We start from the raw sequence: 24129 nt of genomic DNA on the forward strand, positions 1-24129 counted from the left end.
TGCTTATCTACTTTTCATGAAAGCAAGTGATGGTTCCACTGTACTTGTTAAAGTCTGATTATAACAGTGTAATGGATTATATGTAAGTAGTCATGTGGCGACTGCACAGCTGTTGTGCCATTAATCAAGTTTTCCGCCTCTTGCTTCATTCTGTACTCAGGGAACGAACTACAGGAAGACAAACGCTGCCATGGAGATGCACAGAATCAACAGAGAGTCCTTCTGGGCACGTGCAGAGGTGAATACTCCCCTCAGTTATCCGCAAGGGCATGATTTATGGGGAATAGGGGGTTACAACCCCCCTATTCTTCCTATTAAAAGAGGCCCCCCAAAATGTCCCAGGCCCCCCCTAGAAGATTGCAGGTCTATGCATTTCAACCCCCAGATATTCAAATTAAAGTTACACCCTTGCTTTTTCGTGTGTTCGGGATGAAGCAGGGGGTTACCCAGAGTGTCCTGTATCAGAACCTTCTTCGCCCCATTCTTTCTCTGGCTACATTTTGTGCATCTGTTTTATTTGTGAAGTGAGTCCTTAAACACACTGCCTACTGGCTGGCCTGGTCTTCTCTGGTTTTCTGGGGATGGTGAATAGAACATTTTCTGCAAATGTATGAAAATTCATCACATGTCTCAGGAATTCCATTCCTTTTAGGGCAATTTCCTGTTATGTTTTGCAGAAACAGCCGTGGGATGTTTCTCTGGCAGCACAGTTATATGAAATGTGGTCCCTGGAATAAGCAACAGAATTTAGCAAAATATTGTATGGAAAGAAAACATTTGCTTTATGTTATATTGTGAATGCATCGCAGCGCGAGGAAGAGGAGAGGAAAGAGGAAGAGCGGCGGCGGGCTGCGGAGGACAGGCGGAGGCTGGAGAAGGAGAGGGTTCTGCAGGAGCGCAGGGAGGCGGAGGAGAGGGACAGGAAGATGGAGGAGAAACTGCAGATGATAGAGGAGCAGAGGTCAGTGACACAGCATCTATACACATAAACATGCACACGCTCACACACATACATGAGTAAAGCACACGCTCACACACACACTTCAGCATGAACATGCTCGCTTCTATTTGCACACACGTGCACGCACACACACACACACACACACAAAAACATGCACAGACACACACTCACTCATACGTACGGATGCATAATCACAACACAAGCACACGTGCACCCACACTGCTGCTCGCTGATGAAGAAGCCAGTAAAGCTTACTGATACAATGGCGCCCCCTAATGCTCCCACTGATGTAGTGCAGCTGTGCAGTTATGAATGTGCAGAGTATAGAAGCGTTTTGGCACAGTTTTCATAACTGCCATAAAGTGCATTAAACTTCCGGAAATGAACAGGATATGTGATCGAGACTCTGCCTTTTAGGAGACTGCAGGCCAAGCAGGATGCTGAGATGCGGAAGCAGGAGAAATCCAAATGGGTGAGTGGGGAAGAAGGATTAAACTCCTTGTGACATAGGGCAAGGGCAAATATATATATCATTATCATGTATATATATATTCTCTTGGGTGCTGTTTTTGGGCCACATAGACACATACCTATGTGATGTGGCCACAAAGACACATACCTATGTGGCTCATGCGTCACTCTGGGCCTGAGTGAATGGATCAGAATAATGGGATCTGAGGGGAATATGTGAGTCAGGAGATCTCCGTGTAGTCTTCAGTGTTCATGTACTTGTTCATGTGTGTGTGTGTGTGTGTGTGTGTCACAGGAGCAGCAGCAGAGGGAGCACGAGGAAGACATGAGAGCCCGTTTCAGACGCAGCGAGTCCATCGAGAAAGCAGCAGTGAGTCCGTCTGTCCATCTCTTACGCCGTGCCAAACTGCAGTGTGTCATTCATGAGAATACCCATTCAGCTCACTCATCAACCAGTCATTTACATCAGCCGTTATAGCAGTAAATACTGTGAATTCATGTGTTGCGATTCCACCCCCTGGCCAACAGGAGGCAGCAGCGCTCGTGTCTCAGCGTTCCATGAATCCGCGAGAGTTCTTCAGACAGCTGTCCTCATCATCAATGAGCTCCACCAGCCCAGGCTCTCCACGCACAGGTAAGGGGAAACAGGGCAGTGGGGTCTGTGGAAAAGGGTGGGGTTTGTAAGAGTTCAGAGTTTCGGGGAGCAGGTGACAGTCCGATTACTATGAAGCCATTCTTTCAGTAGGTAAAAACTTGCTGCCAGAGTTATGAGCACCAAACGACAGTGGAGTCATCAATCACCTATAAAAACCAGGTATAACAGAGCATCACATATCAAACCTTTCCACTCCTCTTAAGTACTCAATGTGGAAGTGTGCAATCTTGGTAAGAGATAAATATTTCACCGGCATAATAGCCGTTAGAATGCTATCAAAACAATAATACAAACTATTATTAAATGAATGTATTTTAACTGTTGCACATTTTGAGATTTTGTTCTATAATTTAGATTATATTGTTAATTTTCACTTTTCAAAAGAAATGTATTAAATGTTAATCTGTTCTGTATGACTTCATATGCGTGTCTCTATGACTGTCATATTTTATTTGGAAAGTGTCTTGAACATAATGTAAGAAACAAGCTCTATTAACAGTATTAATATAATAATAATAATAATAATAATAATAATAATACTGTTCTCTCTTATTCTCTCCGCAGTCAAGCCCCCGTTCCGCCGGTACCAGCGCAGTTTGACGGACACGGCCTTCATCTTCGGGAGGGCCGACACCCCAAGCTCCCCCCGCAGCCCCCCCTTGGGTTCCCCCTTCAGCCGCACTCCCACCTCCCCCTTCCCGAGACCCATTTCCCCCAACAGCCCCATGTTCTTCCCCTCCAACTCCACCCAGCGCTCCCCCCCAAGCTCGTCCCTGCCCAAACCCCCCCGTCCCACACCGGCCCAGCCTGACAGCCCGCCTCGGCCTGCTGCTCCCTCTCAGCCCCTCCCCCTGTCCCCTGCTGCCCCGCCTACAGTGGCCCCCACCTCTCCAGACCCCCGTGCCAGCCTGGACTCGCCCTCCCTACGGGGGGCACCCACTGCACCCCTCCCTGATGCACCAGCGGTATCGTCATTGGAACGAAGTGGTAGGACGCCGTAACCGTAGAGATCCCATTATAACATATGCCATTATTATATATGCCAGGAGCATCCAATCCTACCTTATATAATATAGTCATAAAATATATGATTAAATATTTTATAATTAATATAACGCAATTGTGTGTGTGTGGGTGTGTTTATGTGTGGAACTGCACAATGCGTGATGGTATGTAAACAATCTATATTTCTTCCACTCAAAGTTAATAATTCCAGTCAACAGACTTGCCTCCTCCTCTCTATGAACATTCTTTCTATCCCGTCCTCTCCAGAGGCATGCCACCCCATGTACAGACACATGAAACAAAATGTGATGTATGGTAAAGGCCCTGTGGTGGACCAGTTGGTGCTGAGAAATGTGTGGTGTGTGGAGGTGAGGTGGAACTACCAATGCGGATGGAGGCTTATTTAGTTTATTCTTCCCCAAGTTAATAATTCCATCATGACAGTACTTGCCCTCCTCCTCTCTGACCACAGTTTCTCTGTCTTCGCCCCCGTCCTCTCCAGACGTGTACGTGGCCACCCGCATGCTGAGCGACCTGGAACCAGAGGCCGACCTGACGGTACAGGCCCTGCTGGTGGACACCAGTATCGCCCCCGTTGCTGAGGAAGAGGAAGAGGAGGAGGAAGAGGTCAGCCGGAGAGAAGCCATGGAAGTCTGCAACAAACGAGGTGGACTCTGCATTTCTCCTCTGCACTAGGACCGAGCCTTGGAGGACGTCAATGCGCTCGTATGAAAGCGCGAGGGCCGCAAGAGAGGGCCGACGGTGATGACGGAGGAGGGAAGGCCGGTCTGAACCGCCGCTTGCTCAGTGGCATGCCTGGTGAGCAGCTGAAGAGAGGCCTAAGCGTCAGTCATCAGACCGAGCTATCAGAACAGGTATATTTGTTGTGCTTTTATTGTTTTTATTCATGGAAACTGACTTGCCTCAAACCTCAAAGGAATAGGCATTGCATGCATAAAAATCCACTTCATAAAAATGCTATACTAAGGCATTCTACTCCACAGAAAGTGCTGAATAACTTGGGTAAATGTGCATTGAGGCAAATGGAAAAAGCTGCAGTTCGCAAAAAAAAAAAAAAAAGAAGCTTCCTCTGGATGCCGCGTTGAGAAAGATCATCCATATGTGAATTAACTGAGTCACCACTGATGCCATCTTGTGGAGCTGGATAAAATCATGCGAAGCCGCTTCTGTGGGCGATGCACAATTTGTAAACACCTGCTTTTGTGGCTCTTTTCCCCCACAAAAAGAGCCACAAAAGCGTTCTAACGGAAAGCTTTGATAGTGAGAACGGTGAGGCGGTGGGGTGAAGGGATGCTTTGACGCCTACGCTGATGTGACCTCTCCTCACAGAGGAGGCTACTGATGCAGTGGACACGAACCGACCCACGCCGCAGGAGGAAGCTGTCCATCCAGCCAATGGGATGAACGGCGGGGAGGATATCATCGAGACCGCAGAACGGAATGGCACAGGTACGGCAGGGCGGCAAATTCAGTCGATAAGGAGCTGAGAGGCCTGAGAGGCGTGTACATTTGTGTTTTAGCCATTTTGCTGGCGCTGTTATCCCGAGCGACTCACACAGCTCACGTTCGTTTTGCGTGCAGTCAATAAATCCATTTACACAGCTGGATGTTTGCTGAAGCGATTCAAGTTAAGCACCTTTGCTCAAGAGCACAACAGCAGGGAGTCCTGTGGGAATCGAAACCTGCAGACTCATACAATTGCATGCCCGGTTCCCTATCCGCTTTGCTGCACGGCTGTCCCCTACTCAGTTTTTCAGCATCTGATGTAAATAATCATAAAACCAACATCAGCGGTAAATACTAACGATTATAATTGGTATATTCTTTCCCATCCCCTCTCAGAACGGTCCGTTAGTCCCTCTGAAAAAGCCCTGTCGCCCCGTGTCCCGAGGCATGATGGGACGGGAGATGACATCATCACCGAGAACACAGAGAATGGGGAAGAGGTAACACTACACTACACGCCTCTGATCCCATATATCTGCTGCCTTTCACCCCCTCGCATGCTTGTTTATTTTTATACACTTAAAGTACTCCATAGCTTCGTCTGAATTCCACTGGTTTTATGGGACTGTTATATTCAAGGAAACCAGTAGAGGGCAGAAAGGTTGGATGCCGTGTTTCAAGGATGTTTTACATTTTGTTTTTCAGAATCAGAATCAGAATCAGAATCGGGTTTATTGCCAAGTAGGTTTACACATACAAGGAATTTGTTTTGGTCAGGTGGTGCGTAACAGTGAACATAAAATAAGATAAGATAAATAGAGTAAGAAATAGTGCAGTAAAAAACATAACAGACATAACATAACATAACATAAACATAGTGCAAAACAATAACAATAGTGCAAGGGGATAAAGTGGTTTTAAGTACAGGTGCTGTCTGTTGGTGTCCGTGGGGGTCAGGATAACAGTACAGTGACAGTGGCATCAGTGGGGGTCCCGGGCCTTGTTGATAAGGCCAGCTGCAGTCGGGAAAAAACTGTTCTTATGACGTGAGGTTTTGGTCCTGATGGACCGCAGCCTCCTGCCGGAGGGGAGTGTTTGCAAGACTAGACTAATTGAATGAATTCCTTTTTTTAATTAATGTATTTTTTGATTAAACTTTTGGCTTTGTTGAGGATGATTGCATAGTGTACTTATGTGACATTACTTGGACTGTCATTATTAATTAGCTGAAGGACTAGACAGAGTTGAAGTGTTCCTCTACTTCATCGTTATGGAGACTAGCTTCAGGCAAAAAATAGCCCTGTTTAGCATTTTTTACAGCCACTTTGAGCATAAATTAGTTATAATCGCAGCTCATTACAACTGTTAAATAGGATTTAAAATATATTTTGTATGAGGCCACTAGCCTGTGTGTCGCAGTTTATGAGTTTATGCCTAGTTTCTGCGTCTCTGTCTGTTTCTGTCTATCTGTTTCTGTCCATCTGCCTGTCTGTCTGCTGTCCTGCTTGACTGCCTGCCTGCCTGCCTGCCTGTCTGTCTCTCTGTCTATCTACAGCTCTGTCTGTCTGTCTATTCCTTTTTACTCTTTGATGTGAAACCATGAGTGCATAAAAATGAGTAATCTAGTCTTTTGTTATGATACCTTATTTTGATGTCGACACCGTTGGTGAATTTCTCTCTTTTTTTCCTTCATCCTCTTTTTCTTCCTCTGTTGTCACAGGTCTCTCTAGATGGGCAGTTGTGTGTGCGGGCTCTCTATGACTACCAAGCTGGTCAGTATGCATCCCTTTTTATCACTGGTGGTTGCCGTTATATCGCTGTTCTGCTCTTAAGTGCAAAATGCAATACTGTTTATCAACTTTATTGAGGGTAGATGGATCCTTGGTTTAGATTTCCTCCTGGGGAGTTTTCTAGCCCAATTGCTTATGTTTTGGGAGTTCAGGCCTGGTTTCTTGTCCAGTTTCTCTTTTGTATTTCCACTGTAAAGCATCTTTGTGACAGTGTCACTGTAAAAAAAGCCCTATACAAGTAAAATTGAATTGAATTGAACTGAGTTGAATTGAATTGAATTGGATTGAATTGAACTGAATTTTCTGAAAGTGCGGGCATCAGCTGCTATATTAAAAGTGAAAAGATGTGAGGAGGTACTGGCCACATAAGATTTACAGTTCTGGTTACGTTTGCATCTGCAGTTTATTTACATTGCTGTCATGACAGATTAGTTCCATTATGTAGGAAGTACCGTGTGTTTTCAATATGCCTCGGCCTTCTTCATGTCAGATACTGTAAGCACGTAAAACCGCATTCTTTTCGTGACGGGAGAGAGCGGTAATGCTAACACCTCGCGCCCTATTGTATCAGCGCCTTGAGTAATTGTCACAAGGTCCCCACAAGAATTCGCGATACGGAATGTCAGGCGTCGGGGTGTTTGTTAGCATGGGTGTAATTCAGGCATCCGGTCGGACGGCATAGCGCGCGCGCTCCCTGCCAAAATTCCTCGGGGGCCAACCACCGGCAGGGCTGCTATTTCATCCAAGGAGTAGATTATTTCCCTGAAATAGCTTCTCTCGGTGACAGTTACCGGAAAGACCTGCAAGATAAAAAAAAATGCAAGTCATGGACCGCATTGAGTCTTGCGCATCGGGGACTGACCTGGTAGCACGGTTAATAACGGCACAGGGTTTAGACTGACCACTGAAACGCGGGGTTCCAGCGAATGACAGGACCCAATTGGTGCTCTTCTCCAAAGTGTGTCATGTGTTACCCAGTAACTAGTTGCGACAAACAAGGTGGCAAAAAAAAGTGGTGGCTGCTTCCCTAGCATCAGAGGAGGCTAGTGCTAGTCTTTGCATCTTTGCCCTCCGGATTAGGCTGGATGCCTAAAAATTTGGAAGGAAAAGGAAAAAAGATTTGCACATCAGGCATTATTAATCAGCAGATTAGGATCTATAGAAGGTTTTGGGTAAAATCTCTTTTTGGGGGAGGACTCCTTTGTAGTGTATGCAGTACTTAAATATGACCTGTCTCATCTTCCCCCCCTCCGCCCACCCTCTCTCCCTGTCTCCCCGTCTCCCCGTCTCCCCCTGCTCCCAATACAGGGGACGAATCAGAGCTCTCCCTGGAGCCTGGCGACATCATCAGCGACGTGGAGGCCGTGGACAAAGCCTGGTGGAGGGGCTGCAGCAAAGATGGCCGCCAAGGGCTCTTCCCAGCGAATTACGTGGAGACCATCTAAGAGAGAGTATCACGAGGCTCCTGCAATGCTCTTACAGGCAGACAGACACACACACACACACACACACAACACATACATAAACACACACGCGCATGCACACACATACACATGCACACACACACATACTTTCTCTCTCTTCCTCAGGGACTAGGAACAGTGGTGAGACCATACTATAGACTGACCAACACTAAGGTGTTCTGCATTCAAGATTTCAGATCAGCCATGACACCCACCAACCTACCAGATCCCGTGTTAAAGACGCACATATTTCAGGACACTATGAAAATGGTGTAGCTATGGCATCCAGAGGGGACTACGACATTCCAGCGCTCTTCTGATTGGTGCTGAACACACTCCTGGCCTCTAAGGGTCTAGCTTGTGGACTGGGTGAAGTAATGGCAAAACAGCTCGCATCATCTGAGATCACTTTTTGGGGTATGACATCAGAGCAAGGTCATAATTTTTCCTATCCTCATATGAAGCCAAAATTATTCTATTCTGAGAATTAGGCTTTGCAGAGACGCAGCAACAGGCATGCTGCTTCACAACAGTCCAGCAGACAGAGGCATTTGACTGGTCACTCCCAGCCAATGGGATGATACCGTGGAACACTTTGAGTAAAACAGTGATGACGTCGCTGCAGTTATGCTGCAGTCTCTCTCCCTTTTCCTCCTGCATCAATGCAGAGAAATGTATCTGCAGTACATGCAGATGGCGCATGCAGGAGGTCAGAGGTCACAACAAGCTCAGATGCTGCTCATCTGATACATGTCCACAGACAATGAGTCTCGAAGAGGGGTTGGATACCATATTAGTTATCATTTTGGTCATGGTGATATTGTTCTTCCCTGGGCTAATTTTAGTATACCTTTTCTTTTTTATTTGTTTAAGATTGTTATAATGAATTCCCTCTGTTCTGAATATGCTGTAGCTGTCTTTATGCTGCCGTGGCTTGTCTTTCTAGTCTGTCTTCCTGTTCCAATAATTCTCCATCATTCTTGTTCGTGTGTCTATTCTGAAATGTGCACTAACAAGGTGATCAGCTTATTTCACATGCAAGGAGGGCAGCTTGGGAAATATGACCGCCCCAAAGCCGAGAAGAATATCTATCAAAATATGCATGCATTTGCCATCAGCGTTTTGTTGGATTACCTATCTAGTTCAGTCTGTTAAAATTGTTATTTGGCTTGGTTGACATGGTTATTTGGCTTGGTTGACATCCTTTTGAGATGACATCATTAATCATAACTTGGCATTGTAAGCTATGATCAGGTCTTTCTACTCATTGTCTAAATTTAGAATGATGTGCCTATCTGAAGAATGTGTGTTTGGTAGTTTGCGGTTCTCCATGCACACGATACATATTCTTGCTATACAAACTTGGGCGTGTTTGTTTGGGCTAATTTATACAGTACTGTAAACTGTTCTGCTCTGCAGGAAATTATATTACTTTTCATTTGCTTGCTGCATACTTAGCTAATCTGTGTGTATGTCACATCTACAGATGAAAAGGTTCACTTTCTGATTTCAGATTCATTTTATTATAATAATAATACTAATAATAATAATAATAATAATAATAACTTTATTTATATAACACTTATCAATACATAAGTGCAAAGTGTTGTACAATGAAAATTAAAATTAAAAAAAGCAATTAAATACATGAATTAATAGCAAGTCTCAAATAATGAGTGATTTAAATGAGGACACAGACTTCGCAAGTCGAATCTCCTTAGGCTGGTCATACCAATATCTAGAGGCCCTGGCAAAAAAGGCCCAGTCACCCAAGTCTTACGCCGAGACAGTGGAACAGCCAGGAGAGCTCTACCTGAGGATCTCGGACTGTGTTTAGGTGTGAAAGGGTCAGTACTGTAGCAGGACCACAGCATCCTTTAAAAGTGATCAATAGAATCTTTAAATGAATCCTGAATTGTACAAAAACACGTTTTCGTATCGTGGCAGGACTTCTTTCCTTCCTGCAAGCAGTGCAAGTGCTCTTCAGTCCCCTTTACTGCCCAGCCATGACTTTCTTGAACACACGTTGTGCAGCCATAAGAAACAGTTCCAACTGAAATGCCACTGTACAAGCTGCTTGACTTGAAGGGTATTTTCTCATTTTAGACCACAAATCCATCAATGCCCTGATGCCCACGATTGTAAAGTCAGCAGATCACCAAAAACTAGTGAAAGTATCTAAAATATGCTTGATCACACACAAAAACCTTAATAAAATGTACATATAAACTGCAGTTATATCAACAAACTCCAGAAAGTGAACTATCCTATTATCCTCTTGTTATATGTTGTCTTCTGTTGGCAACGTGTTATAGTAAAGGCATGTTTTATGAAACACGGCTGTAAATGTAAAGAGATTTTTTGCAGTTCAAATGTGGTATTCATCTGGGGAATGCTGATTCTGTTAGTTATAAATTAAAAAGCCTTCTTATTGTAATTACAAAGAGTAGCACCACACCGCCCCTGCATAAAGATTGATGCATTTTGTTTTTCAAGCAGAAAACTTTGGTAATCCTTAACATGTTTACATTTCTTTAGAGAGGACATTGAGAGAACTTCTTGAGAGAACACATTACCTTATTCTTCATGAACTGAGGATCGCAAACAGGAAACTTGTTTGAGGAAACTTGTTTTTAACGTGTTCATAGTTCCAGTCATTGTTTGATATTTTCTCAGCCGAGACCCGCCCTAGTGAGTTTGTAGCAGGATTTTTTTTTTGTTGTTGAAATATTTAAGTGATTCCAAAATTAAAGAATACATAATTGACATTGCCTTGGGGAGCTGCCTGATTTCTTAGCTCTGTAGCCATTGGAAGGATTAGGGTACATGCTCTGTAGGAGGGGGGGAGGGGGGGAGGGGGCAGTGCACTGAGAAGCACCGCTGCAGCATGCATCATGGATCCAAACGCCTTTTCTTCTTCCTTCACCATAAAACCAATAGTTTATTGTCAACAACAGCCTCTGCCCTCATGCCGTATTGGTGTGTGTGTGTGTGCGTGTGTGTGCGTGCATGAGTGTGTGCGTGCACGCGTGTGTGTGCGTGCGTGCGTAGGGAATGCTGCGAATCTTAGTATCCTGAAATTAATTTGCTTCGCATAAAACAATTACGCAAATTAATTTTATCTCAGAAGTTGCCTGAATGTGAAGACCGTTATAGCCGTTAATGCGATGTGTGGGCATGCAAATCCCAGTAAGTGGCCTTTTAAGTGCTTTCTAGGTCAGTGTTCCCTCTCGTGAAAAATGAATTGCCTTTGCTCTGTGCGCGAGGGCTCCAGGCCCACCAGCTAGTGGGGTGAGCTGGTGGGAAGAGGTGATAAAATATTAATTCTTCAAGGAATTTCAAGTGTTTTTAAAGATATTAGTCTATGGTCGAAATAATGGTTTCAGTGCCTCAACAGTGAAATAATAAGTTTGCTATAAAAGGAGCAAGGATCACAGAACATTAAATATTGAAAACACAGTTCCCTGAATTCCAAACCATCTTGTGAACCAAAACACGCTAACGTTTTGGATAGTCAGTTTTTTTTAATCAGAAAAAAAAAGACAGTGTAAATCGAGCATTAGATAAAGCAGACTTTTAAAAATGTATGGATGCATTTTTCTATTGCTTTTATGAATGAACAGTGACAATGACATGTGATACAAGAAATATACTGTCCATTTTGTATATTGACACACTTTATGGTGAAATGTGGGGCCCAAATTATTTTTATTCCTATAGAAATATAAAGTATATTTCATTTAATTGTGCTCTGGATTAGGAGATGTAGTGGAATGGACTGCAATACTATTTTGAGGTCAATCAGATCTTGTTTGGGTGTGCTTTCCTCTTGACTGTTTCATGTGTATAATGGTTTTTTATTTCAATTGTATTTTTAATTAAAAGATCACCAGATCACCTGGTTTTTCGCAGTCCCAAATGCCATAAAGTAAACCTTGTGTTTGGAATTCTTCATTCTATCATTCTTTGACAGTTTTAAATGTATTCAACGCATTTTTTGCAAACATGATGCATTCATAGTTATAGTCTTTTTTTTCTTCTGTTTTTTGCGACTGACTTGTAATTTAACATTCCTGGCTATTCCACTGAATAAAATGCACCTTATGGCATATGAAATGTATTTATGCTTTCACACTGCATAGCCATTTTGTAAATTCTATATCCCTTTTCACTCGCCATCTATAAAATTAATCAGATTTTTTTTTTTGCTTTTTTATCAGCCCTTCCTTTGAAAATCTTTTATTTCTTTTAGAATGCATAAATATGTGTATGCAATATTTGGTTTTATCGTGTGTGAGCTATTTACTGCACTGATTTGCCCTTGTCTCATGATGGAAACTGCATGGACTTTCACTGCCCCTTGTTATGTCATTGGTTCCTATCGTTTTCTGTCATGCAATCATGTGGTAAAATAAACGCAAACAACTCTGAATGTGTCAGCATGTCAGCTTTGGAATTCATATGCGTAAAAATACTAGAATAAATGTTTCCTTCGCTTTAGTGTAAGTACTTATATAGTGTAAGTCAAATTATTGTAATCGAGGAACGCTTGACTTAATTATGTTTGATTTTGAATAAGCAGGATGGTTGCCGTTGCCAATAGTTCATAGCCTGTGTAATAACGTGATCATGTGCCTTGGCACCCGTCCTGCAAAAAAACAAAAAAGAAAACCGGTGTGAGCACTTGGATTTCAACAGATACGCACACACAACACTCCCAGAGGTGAGCTGTTTATGTCACTCAGGTACAGGAGAAGGAATCCTGCGGCAGAGATTACAGTTCTGTGTACAGTAGCCAAGTTCATCAGACTTACAAGAGACTTAACGAGAGAGGGATCGGAAAGAAAGAAAAAGTGTTTTGGAGCCTGTGCTCGACCTGTTATCTAGCAACAGGTAAGAAGAGTTTAATTTAACAACCATAATTTTTAATAGCTGTTTTAAACTGTGCTGTCTGTGAGTTCTGCAAGTAAATAAGATGGGCACTGCTATCTGTTTACAAAGCCCTAAGATTTTGAAATGAAATAATATTGATGTCTCTGGGCTTTACACTTAAGACTATTTAATAATATAATACAGTGGATATAACATTTTGAATTTAACAAAATAATACACATATAGAAAATTGTGTTTCCAAAATTTTAAATTTTAATTATAGACATTGTTGCTTGCACAGGCACAAAATTTTTGTGTTGTTTAGAAATAAATAATTATCTGCATTTGGTACTGATAATTGGCAAAAAGTTTTAAAATAGCAGAGACTAGGCAATTAAAATATCTGGTAACCTTGGTTACCTTGTTTTTAAATTATTCAGTTGCAGGTTTGTGAGTGGCTTAACCCAACAGGCAAATGTTGCATTTGAATTATATCAAATGCATTACATGGAATTTAACCCCTGTGAGTTCATAAATTTGCTGTTGGCAGATAAGATTATGTGTTCATCCTGACAACAAAATCAATGAAACATTCCCACTTTTTTTGAAGCCAAACATGTTAAAAATTACATGGAAGAGAAAGAAGTGTTAAATTTATGGAAGAACCACCTTTACAACTCATTACGCAGCCATGTTAACTGGACTTTTATCTCAAACAATATCAGTGTCTGAATTCCAGTCTATTTATCTTGGCAGAGCCAGCTAAGCATTCCATCCATAAATTCAAAACAGCGTATGGTAGGAAATGTATCATGACGTCACCCCTGAATTCCAGACAAGTTTTCCTGATTCTTCACTGGGGTGTTTCCATTGTCCCCTGCTCAAAAGCCCTTTGTGGCAGGTGTGGTTATGATCAACCCTCTGAAGAGCAGGTTTTTTGGAATGTTTCTTTTTTCTTTTTTTTTTCAAAATTATAAGTCGATGTTTCCGGAACCACATTGCTTTCAATTGCCAGTCGTGATTTTTACATCAGCATTAGAATGTTCAGTTAAGAATATTATAGTCACATATTTGTGATACCTTATTCCTTAAAGGGTTGAACACAGTGCTTGTGCACCAGGTGGGGCACTATGTTGGCTGAGGAGGCAGAGGGAGCTCAGCCTTCGAATGAGTGGGAGGTTCGGGTGAAGGCTCACTTCCTGAAGGACCTCTTTCAGTTCATGGACAGCAGAGATCTACCCATTGAAAGGATACCGCAGCTAGGCTTCAAGGAACGTGAGTGAAAACACATACACACACACACACATATGCATGAACATATGCACATGTACAGCTGCACACATGCACATCCACGAACACACACAACCACCTGCACAAACATAGAAATGCATACGTACTGATTTGGAGACTATTGGGTGGAGCCTATAGAAAACTATTATCAATTTAAATCAAAAATGATTTATTTTTCTTTCCAGTTGATCTGTTTTTGCTGTACAAGACCGTGCAGAAACTGGGAGGCTTTGATCAGGTAGGAGTTTTGACAGTCCCGTGTCAGATTCTGATCTTACGCCTACTGAATTGTCCACTAGGAAACACAACCACTTGTAGAATCAATTAACACTTTGTTCTTGAATTAAAAATATATATTCCAAAAATTTGCACATATACCATCCACACTAAAAATGAACATTGGTCATACTGTATAAAAATGAAAATATGAAACATGAAAGGCTTCGTGAATAACTTCATTATTACCAAAGCATAACATAAGGCCATAATTAGCATTTGGTCAAGGGTAAACCCTTCAGTCAAGAGATATCATGTGTTCTGTCACATTTGAGGACATGTCTTTTAATCCTTCATAAATAATTTTCTCATAAAGGATTCAGGTTTAATTAAGTCATTATCCATGCTTGAGGAGGCTTTGTGAATGTCTGTTTTTCCTTTAACATTGCTTGAATGTTTTAAATGCTTGGATATTTCAGATATTATTGACATATATTGTAGTATATTTGCTTATATTCAGCTGGCAGGACCCAAAATGTTTTTCCAATTCAAATATTTGAGATAACTAAACCCATCATATTTCACGATCGATGATTATACAGTAAAGTAAGTAAAATTCTGAAATTCTGAGTTAAACAGCGAGATGCTTGAAAGTTGTGCTTAATAAAATCAACTTTTGGATCAAATTTTATATCATGTCAGCCCAATAATCAATATCTAGACTAAAAGAGAATAATAAGCATTTTAAGTTTTAGTTTAATATTTTTTATTATTACTTTTTCATGGATATGATGTTTTTTTCCTTAAGCACTATACATTACGTACAGTAGAACAGCAGTTCATTTTACAGTACTTCCTGCTACAGGATGTCAATTTAAAGGACTCAGAACCTCTAGCAGAAGACCTGTTCCCTCCTGATAACATTTTTCTTGCCGTGGGTTTCTAAGGAGCCCCATCTCTTCCCAGACTGCCAGAGAGAAATGTAATTAGAGACAGATTCAATCCATCCCAGTTAGCCCGGGTCAAAGGTCACATAAAACATTAGCCAGTGGATCCCAGTCTATTGAGCTACATGGGTTTAACAAGTTGGCCAAATGCATGAAAGGAGACTCCACTTACAGTAAAATGACTTCTGGGATCTCTTTGGGGGATGGCCAAATGCAAAGTAGTTTGACACTGAATATACAACATACAGGTAATGATTTGCTTACCACACATTTTGTGTGAAAAAAAAATTGTTTAAAAAAAAGAGATGTTTTACTTTTGTTAGAATCAAACAAAAAGGCTTTTGATTCAAAGGTTTTTTTTGTTCTTTTGTGAAAAGTTGTGTGCAGAAACGTGCTGAATGCCACAGGAATGTCTTTTATAACTGAAAAGCTGAAGGTTTTATTCCTGGTTATTGTAGTCATTTATTATTATTGTGTGTGTGTGTGTTTATGCTTGTGTACGTGTGTGCCTTTGTGTGGGTCTGTCATAGAACAGCAAGATATACAATGAAACAATCAAACAATGTTAAGTTTACATTTTACATCACGTTTTACATTCTCGTTTTTTATTTATAAGTTGCTCTTATCCACAGCAGCTTGTACAACTTGCTTTTCATTTTTTACACGCAATCCTTTTTTACAGCTGAATATTTATTGAAGCAATATAGCCTTAAGTGCCTCACTCAAGAGCCGATAAGAGACCGTGCTGAAGAGCTGGCATAGTTCCCTTGAGCTAAGCCCACATAACTTGAATATTTCCAGTACATAGCAATGAAAAACATTTTTAGTCATTTTTAAGATGTCATCTCAGGCAAGGACAACTAGATAATGATTTGCAGTGTAATGCAACTGTCTGGTTGCAGCTTGACGTCTGTCTGTGTAATGCTACTTTCTCGTCGTAGGTCTGCTATCACATCTTGCTGAAAGGTCCTGAATATATTTGAATACATATGCCTGTAAAATTGGAAAAGAGTCCCTGATCTTTTTTTTTTTCAATGCTACTAGCCAATACATGCAATCACATGAAATAATTTTCTTGTGTATGTTGGCGAAAATATGTTGAAATTTCCAACAGGAAGAAGGGATACAGAATTTAGAGCAGGGTTGTCCAACCCTGTTCCTGGAGATCCACTGTCCAGTAGGTTTTCATTTAAACCCTAAGCAGGCACACCTGATTCATCTAATTAGTAGCTCAATGAGATCTCTAGCTGTTCAATGAGGGGTTAGGGTTGCACTGAAAGCATGCAGGATAGTCGATCTCCAGGAACAGGGTCGGGCGGCCCTGATTTGGGGAAGTTATTTGATTCAGACCTGAAGCTGACGTCCAGGTGCGCCTCTGCCCCTCTCTCCCAGGTGACGGCGCAGCAGAAGTGGAAGCAGGTGTACAGCATGTTGGGGGCGGACCCCCGGAGCACCAGCGCGGCCACCAGCACCCGTCGGCACTACGAAAAGTGAGACACAGGCCTCCGCAGGCCCCGCGCTGGCGGGACGGCTTCTGCCGCTGCCCTTGCTTTGTTTGACCGTGAGCCTTTCCGTGGCCTTCCTCTCTCTGATCACCCTGATCACATGGGTTTGCTCCTGACGCATCTGGAGCTAGAATTCCTCCCTGCTGGTGTGTGTGTGTGTGTGTGTGTGTATTTACATTTGAATGTATGTATGTATGCACTGTATGTATGTGTGCATGTATGTATGTATGTATGGATGGTTTGCATGTTGGTGCCATGTGCGAGGTGTGTTAGAGCTCTTTGTGGTAGTGCTGCGTGACACTGTGAATGTGGTAGCATCCTAAGTGTGGTGGCACTGTGTGTGTGTGCGTTTACGTGTGTGCGTGCATGTGTATGTGTGTGTGTGTGCGTGCGTGAGAGTGTGTTTGCATATGCATATGTGTCTGGTGCTCTGTTCTCATTGTACTGCTTTCCCAGGCTCCTTCTGCCCTACGACCGTCACCTGATGCAGAAGACTCCGCCCCCCAGTCTAAAACGCCCCCGTCACCACAGCCCCTCATTGCAGGATGAGGAGAGCTTGAGGGGTAGTAAACGCAGTGCAGCCTGCACACTCCCAAATCCTACACTCACCCAGGTACGCACCTCCCTCTCCTCTCCTCTCCACCCCTAACCTCCACTCACAGCCCCAGCTGCAGTCAAATACATTTATGTTATTATATAACAAACTGTCAGACTGGGCATTGCAAATCAAATATAAATCAAGATTCAGCAATTACAAGGCCTATTTCTCGCCTCAAATGTTTTCAGAAATGCATTTTAGTGGACTGTTTGGATGGAATATGAGAAGGTTTAGGAACAGGCCGACATGTCTCTCCAGTTTGAAAACATCAGGTGGAGACCAATCTAGCCAATCAGGTGCTGGCAGTGTTCTGTTGTATTAAAAAGTAAACATACAAATTTGTGGGCGGCAACAATTTTCCAGCTAGATATCTTGATTGACATTTATATGACTTGGTAGTACTTCCATAAAGCTATGCTGACATCATGATTTGGGCAGGGCCAGAGTGGAATACAGAAAGCATTTTTTAAATGCTAGAGAGGAGCACCAAGATGTTTTTTCTGCCAAATGATATTGTTTCAGAAATGTTGAAATAATGGCATGGATTAAAATGTTTCATACAAGCACATTTACTGATAAAAAAAGTGATCTAGGGTGTAATTATCCTTTAATTTAATCGTCCTTCTCTTCCCCTGTGTTGCCAGAGATCTCCGGACATCTCTACAGACTGCACAGTAAGGATCACCCCAAAAACAACGGACTACCAACTGAATGGGGACCCACCCTCCTACCACACTCTGTACCCCAACATTCCACCTCCTCAAACCAACAATCAACCCCATGTGCACCCCCGGCTACATCCCTACCTCCACTCCCACTCCCACCAGGAGCTAAGGTCATTGGCCGAACGGGCAGTGATTGACAGTTTGAGGCAGATTGGCTCCTCCTCTGGCTACGAGCAGCCGCTAAACCTCAGCTGCTGGGGGCGTGGGCGGGACCCCGTGGGCCAGCGACTGCCTTCCTTCACCCCGCCCACCGACAAGAAAGTGCCCAAGTTCTTGAACCGGGTGTCCTCCCTGTATCAAGCCTGGTGTTTTCAAGAGGGAAATGTGTACAGGTTGCCGAGTAACCTGCCAACTAGAGAAGCTGAACAGACTCAATTGGAATTTGAGTCCATTAGTGTCCAGGAAAAAATCATTGACCTGACCACCTCCAGTGACATTTCTCTGTCCTCCCCACCCCCTACCAACACTTACCTCTACCCCCCACCCCCACTGAGAAGCACCTGCGGCCCACCGGACATCACCGTTAACAAGACCCAAGAGCGGAAATACCCCCTGCAGACAGGAGAGGTGGAGGGGCCCTTCAAACTCAACCATTCCTTTTCCAACCCCTCTGCTGGCTCCTTGGGAAAAATGCAGACAGAATTTGCTTCGCTTCTGCTCAAAGCCAGATTCAGGGGAGCAGAGGGAGTGGTGACATCATCAGGGAAACAGTGGTGTCAACAGGGCGTCACGGAACCACGCCCCACAAAGCATGATGATGCGTCCGAGCTGGGATTCTCATTTCGAGATCCGGACAGGAGGAGCTCGTTTGGGGAGTCTGTACACTGGAACGGTATCGTAAAAGGAGAGGAGAGCCTTCGTCCCACTCACCGGGGATCGCTGTGTGACAGGTGGCAGGACAGGGAGCCAGTGTCAGATCGCCATGGTAACGCCCACTGGCCGCACCCGTGGTGCAGAGACCCCAAAGCCCTGGGGCCATTTCACCAGGGGTGGCTGGAGGCTCAGGAGCTCCTGGCAGGCAGACTATGCCCCAGCGCCTGGCCAACGCCCTCCACACGGTACCCCCCGGGCTCTGCAGGAAGCACGCAGGAACCCTCCCAGTCCACCCTGGGGCCCGGCGTAGCACTGGAGCCGCTGAAAGGTATCCCAGCAACAACGATGGGGCCCTCTGAAGTGCTCAAGGGCGACACCTCTCCATCCCTGCTAATGCGCTTAACCCCTGCGGAGTACTGGAGCTTAAGACAGCTCCTCTCTGGCTCATATTAGGGACCTGACAGGACTCCTGCCAGTGACCCAAGGGGCCCCTGTTCCGGAGGCCGCAAGTGAACATTCCAGAACTGCGGCCAGCACAAAAGGGGCAACATTTATCCCGGGTCCAATCGCAGTCCTTCACGTTATTCACAGAAGGTTCATGGGTTCGAATCCTGGCAGGGGGCCTTTCTGTGTGGAGTTTGCAAGTTCTCTCCTCCTCCCCTTGGGTTTTCTCTGGATACTCTGGTTTCCTCTCAAAAACCAAAGACATGCAGGTTCGGCGACTTCAGAGGGCATTAACTGGGCATTGCTGTGAATGTATATATTATGTGCATTCTCAAATTTAAGACAAGAGGCTTAAAGCCTCTGGGTAATGTAAATTAGTTTTCTCTTGTTTTCCTTTTTTATTAGCTAAGGCTAGCCAATTTTTAAAAAACCACCTTACATTACTGTATGATGTAGACATATTTATGTTTCTTATTTTATGAAAAATTGTTCCTTTGTAAAATATATGAGAATATAAAGGAATTATCTTTCAAGGTTTTGACATCTATGGCAAGAGATTTTGTGTGTTATAAAGTAGTCAAAGCCTTATTTGCTCCATATTAATCTTGTGAATGAAATTAATAGTGTCACCAATTGTAAAAAGTAATGGAACAATATAGAATATACATGGGACAATGTTGTATATATACTGTATATGTAGCAAGAAATTATTTTCTGTTGTAGTCTGCATTGTTTATGCATTGATAATCTAATCAATGAATGTACATAAATGGAAATAGTGTGGAAATAGTATCCACAATCCTGTGAAATGTGAGGATAAGAAGTTGGATGTACAAAGATCCAACTGATTGTTGTACTGTGTGAGTCAACTTTGTTTTCATAGCAACCTCATTACAAACATACTCATCTCATAAACCCTTTGGCTTTATGTCAAGACGTTCTGACATAACACAGACATCTACACATACATCATGTCTTTACCTATTCTTCTAGTCTTGTTAACATTCGAAACAAGCAAACTTCTAACAAAACAAAAGCTGTGATATGTATTATGAAACAAAGCTGTGAGCTTTATGCTGTCATGTTTTCCTGTTGTGTATGCATATTGTTATATTTTTTTTTTTACAATACTCTGTAAATATCTGCCTTTGAAGTGTTTGTAATATTTTTTACAAGTGCAGAATAAAATACTGTATTGGAAGCGCTGTATGATGGCTTTTAATGGAACCAGTGTGTGTGGTGTAAAACACACTAACTGCGGTTCAGTACTCCCTCACAAACACTAATATTTCAGCTCACCACCGGCTTGCTTCCTACCTTGACTGTCCTTCCTTCCAGGTTGCATGGTTGTATTGGGTGGGCCACACAGTTTCGAGACTTCAGGAACCGTTAACAGGTGTCCCCCAGGGTTCAGTCCTTGGCCCTCTCCTCTTATCTCTATAAACCAAATTTCTTGACTCTGTCATCGCTCATAGCCTGACTTCTTCCTACACAGATGACGTGCAACTTGTTCTCTCCTTCCTCCCCTCCATTACGTACACAAAATATTTCAAGTTGGATGACAAATAATTGACTTAAGCTCAACTTGGTTAAAACTCCAGTTAAAACTCATCTAATTTCTCTCCCCTGCTGGACCTATACTTCGCCCTGAATGGCACCACTATGTCAACCTCTTCATTTTCAGGGAATCTTTGAGTGCTACTGGACAAAATCTCATTTATGATAACATTGCAGCAATTGTTGGTGTGCAGATGCTTCCTGTACAACATTCAGCTCACTACCTTGTTTTGGAACCAGGGTTTTAACCACTTCAAACCCGTGCTCCCATACAAAAGTACAGGTATGTCACTACCTGTAGAAATAATTCCAAGAGACTTAGGAGTGCTTTAGTGTTCTGCAGGTTTTATGATTCCAGTCAATTAGCAGCCATTTTAGGTTTCAGAATGAAGGTGTGTGGACTTCAAGCAATCAGCAACTTCCATTAACTTCATGCTGAAATGCACACAAAAATGCAGACACTGTGGCCCTCCATTACTGGAGTCTGGCATCCCTGCTCTAGCTGTTAATTCCTACATTACCGACTGAACTTCCTCAAGGTGTCTGAGGAAAGAGTGCTAATAAGGGGTTTGCTATAATGGTACTGAAAAAGTCATTGAGTAGCTCTAACTGGTCATTTCTACATTAGTGACTGAACTTCCTCAAGTATTCTGAGGAACGATAGTGTTAATAAGGGGTTTGCCACAATGGAACTACAAAAGTCAAAAACAAGCTAGCATATAAATATCTATAAATACCTGAACTCATTGATTTGTCCCTGCTTTTATTCATGAAACATGCAACTCTGCCAGGACTGGCTGTGAGCTTCAGGCAATTTCTGTCCTGATCTATGTGCACCATTAATGCACTTACTCAAAAGTATACATCAATTTCATTCCCCTTTGACAGGAAGGCATGAGTGGTTTTGCAAGTATAACTATTTATTGCACTCTTGGCTGGAGGGTTACCATTTCACAGAATTTGTTCCATTACATATCTAAAAGCATTGTTAACTTGAGTCAGGAAAGACTTGCTTAGCCACCTTTCTGGTACAGTGCTGTGAAAACATTTTGCCTGATTACCTCTATCATTGAATATTTGTCATACATTTGTCATGAATGTTTTCAGATCTTTAGACAGAATGTAATATTAGACATAGGGAACCTGAGTAAACACAAAACACATTTTTCAAATAATTATATTTATTTAATGAAAAAAGTTAATAAACAACAATACCCCCCATTTTAAAAAGTAATTTCCCCCTCAAACTCAGTAGCTAGTTGTACCACCTTTAGCAGCAATAACTGTAACCATACATCTGTTATAATTTGATCACTCTTTCACATTGCTGTGGAGAAATTTTAGCCCACTTTTCTTTGCAGAACTGCTTTAATTCAGACAAATTGATAGGTTTTCAAGAATGAACTGCTCGTTTCAAGTCAGGATTTTGACTAGGCCACACCAAAACTTTCATTTTGTTATCAGCCGTTCAGATGTAGACTTGCTTTTGTGTTTTGGATCATTGTCTTGCTGCTTAACCCAAGTATACTTCAGCTTCAGCTAAGTAATATGGTATCTCATAAAAAACACGTTTTCAACGTACAGAAATGCCAAGTTACACATACAAGACATACACCGTCAATAACTCATTCATTCAGACTGCACAAAATCCAGGCCTGCCATTAAAAGTATTGATATCAAAATGACGCCAAGTTACGGTACTACTAACAATATAGGCTATCTTGCCTCGCCGAAATTTAATAACATGTATTCCAAAGCAATCCTACCCAATATTTCCTCAATTCTTTCAAGTCACTTGGCCCTGTGTTTTGTAATCTTACCATATTACAATGTCATGCAAACTTTGTGTCAAATATTAAGGGGCTGTTTGTTTTCATCGCTGATAAAATACCACACATTTTAAATCACTGATATATCTTAAGTAGGCTTGTCCGATGTCCGTCATCATTTGTATACAATTAACAACTACAAATAAACGTGCATCTGCAGTTCAACATTGAATATCCAAATATGTGCTTGCTAACAAGCTAGCTGGCTAAAACGTAATTTGCTAATCATAACATAACATATAGCTCGCTAACTGATTTTATGACATTCCAAGTTCCAGCGCACACCAAACTACGGAGGAAGAGGTCTGCATGCTATTTCGCCGAGGCTCTCAACCAGGCGAACGTTTCCCTGCTCCTGTTTTACAACCTGAGAACTTCTCCAAACCGTTCGCCTGGTTGAGAGCCTCGGCGAATAGCGTGCAGACTTCTTCCTCCGTAGTTTGGTGTGCGCTGGAGCTTGCCATTGAGCCATAACACGCATTCTGTCGCATGCTGCAGCAAGGGTTTCTATGAACTCTCGCTGTTAAGATATTTCTTTCTAGTCTTTGGGCCATTCCCTGTGAAATTTGGTGCCCCTACTTGAAAGGTCCTAATACCAAGAAAATAAGGACCCCTTAATGAAGTCCGAATTATTGCCTCATTAAAATTTTAATTATTTAACGTTTTTGTTTGCTTATCCTTGATTGTACTGTCAAATTTTACTGATGCTAATGTTAAACTTGTTTTTGTCACTCAGTAGCCCATGAAGAAAAAAAAAGAAATAATTCAAAAAGTAAAAACGGCTGTCTTGTGATATGCCTGATTATAAACCGAGTTATATATATATTCGGAATTGTAATTTATATATTCAGAATTGAAGTTATATATTCGGAAATTGAATTTATATATTCGGGAATTGTACTTATATATCCAGAATTGAATTTATATATCCAGAAATTGAATTTATATATTCAGAATTGTAAATATATTCGGGAATTGTACTTATATATCCAGAATTTAATTTATATATTCAGAATTGAAGTTATATATTCGGAAATTGAATTTATATATTCGGGAATTGTACTTATGGGTGATTCTTAGACTACAAGCACTTTCATGTCCTTTGGTCATATTTTTAAAAATACATATAATTTTGTACAATTCCCTCTCTCTTTGTTAAATTAACAATAAAACCATCTTAGAAACTTTTTACCATGTGTCCATTATGATTTTTTCTTACTTTTTAACACCCTTATAGGCTTCAATATCACTGTTTTGCCCTTGTCCCACACCCAGACTTTTAAAATTAAACAATGAAAATAAAGTGTAAAAATATAATTTATATTAAAACATTTAATGTTCCTGAACAAAGTAATACTCAAATAATAAAAAAACATTTTAGTATTTAATGTGAGAGAGTTGTCAATATTATTTTTTACACAAAATATAGTTGTCTCACAGTATCACCATCATTTCCACCACAGCAATGTAATTTCCCTTTAAAAAGTCTGTATGAGAGATTGTGTAGGTGGTTGTTAAGGA

General features: G+C 42.0%; 2 protein-coding genes across 3 annotated transcripts in view; both read left to right on the top strand.

The window, feature by feature from the left end:
• Positions 1-12244, top strand: part of si:dkey-40c11.2 (drebrin-like protein B) — a 43395-nt gene extending 31151 nt beyond the window's left edge. Inside the window, exons 6-16 of the mRNA XM_064353218.1 lie at positions 161-238; positions 810-961; positions 1379-1433; positions 1728-1802; positions 1961-2066; positions 2652-3074; positions 3595-3719; positions 4433-4562; positions 4956-5059; positions 6280-6331; positions 7658-12244. Of these exons, the coding sequence (XP_064209288.1) occupies positions 161-238; positions 810-961; positions 1379-1433; positions 1728-1802; positions 1961-2066; positions 2652-3074; positions 3595-3719; positions 4433-4562; positions 4956-5059; positions 6280-6331; positions 7658-7794 (1437 nt within the window). The 3' untranslated portion in view covers positions 7795-12244. The remainder of the gene's footprint in view (positions 1-160; positions 239-809; positions 962-1378; positions 1434-1727; positions 1803-1960; positions 2067-2651; positions 3075-3594; positions 3720-4432; positions 4563-4955; positions 5060-6279; positions 6332-7657) is intronic.
• A 154-nt stretch (positions 12245-12398) lies between these two features.
• On the top strand, positions 12399-20423 carry LOC135233232 (AT-rich interactive domain-containing protein 1B-like). 2 transcript variants are annotated; one of them, XM_064296560.1, is made up of 6 exons: positions 12399-12705; positions 13779-13959; positions 14160-14212; positions 16530-16627; positions 17099-17255; positions 17885-20423. In XM_064296560.1, the coding sequence occupies exons 2-6, from the start codon at positions 13815-13817 to the stop codon at positions 19229-19231; spliced, it is 1800 nt and encodes a 599-aa protein (XP_064152630.1). In that variant the 5' UTR covers positions 12399-12705; positions 13779-13814; the 3' UTR covers positions 19232-20423. The 2 variants fall into 2 exon arrangements, with proteins under 2 accessions (XP_064152630.1, XP_064152631.1); XM_064296561.1 differs by lacking the exon at positions 12399-12705 and having other exon boundaries at positions 12716-13959.
• Positions 20424-24129: the final 3706 nt, after the last annotated feature.

This window comes from Anguilla rostrata, chromosome 10, assembly GCF_018555375.3.
Source record: "Anguilla rostrata isolate EN2019 chromosome 10, ASM1855537v3, whole genome shotgun sequence".
NCBI classification, from domain to species: Eukaryota; Metazoa; Chordata; class Actinopteri; order Anguilliformes; family Anguillidae; genus Anguilla; species Anguilla rostrata.

Coding starts and splice junctions, on each gene's coding strand:
- LOC135233232 (XM_064296560.1), top strand. CDS start 13,815: ATGTTGGCTGAGGAGGCAGAGGGAGCTCAGCCTTCGAATGAGTGGGAG. Junction 13,960..14,159: donor GCAGCTAGGCTTCAAGGAAC/GTGAGTGAAAAC, acceptor TTTTCTTTCCAG/TTGATCTGTTTTTGCTGTAC. Junction 17,256..17,884: donor CAAATCCTACACTCACCCAG/GTACGCACCTCC, acceptor CTGTGTTGCCAG/AGATCTCCGGACATCTCTAC.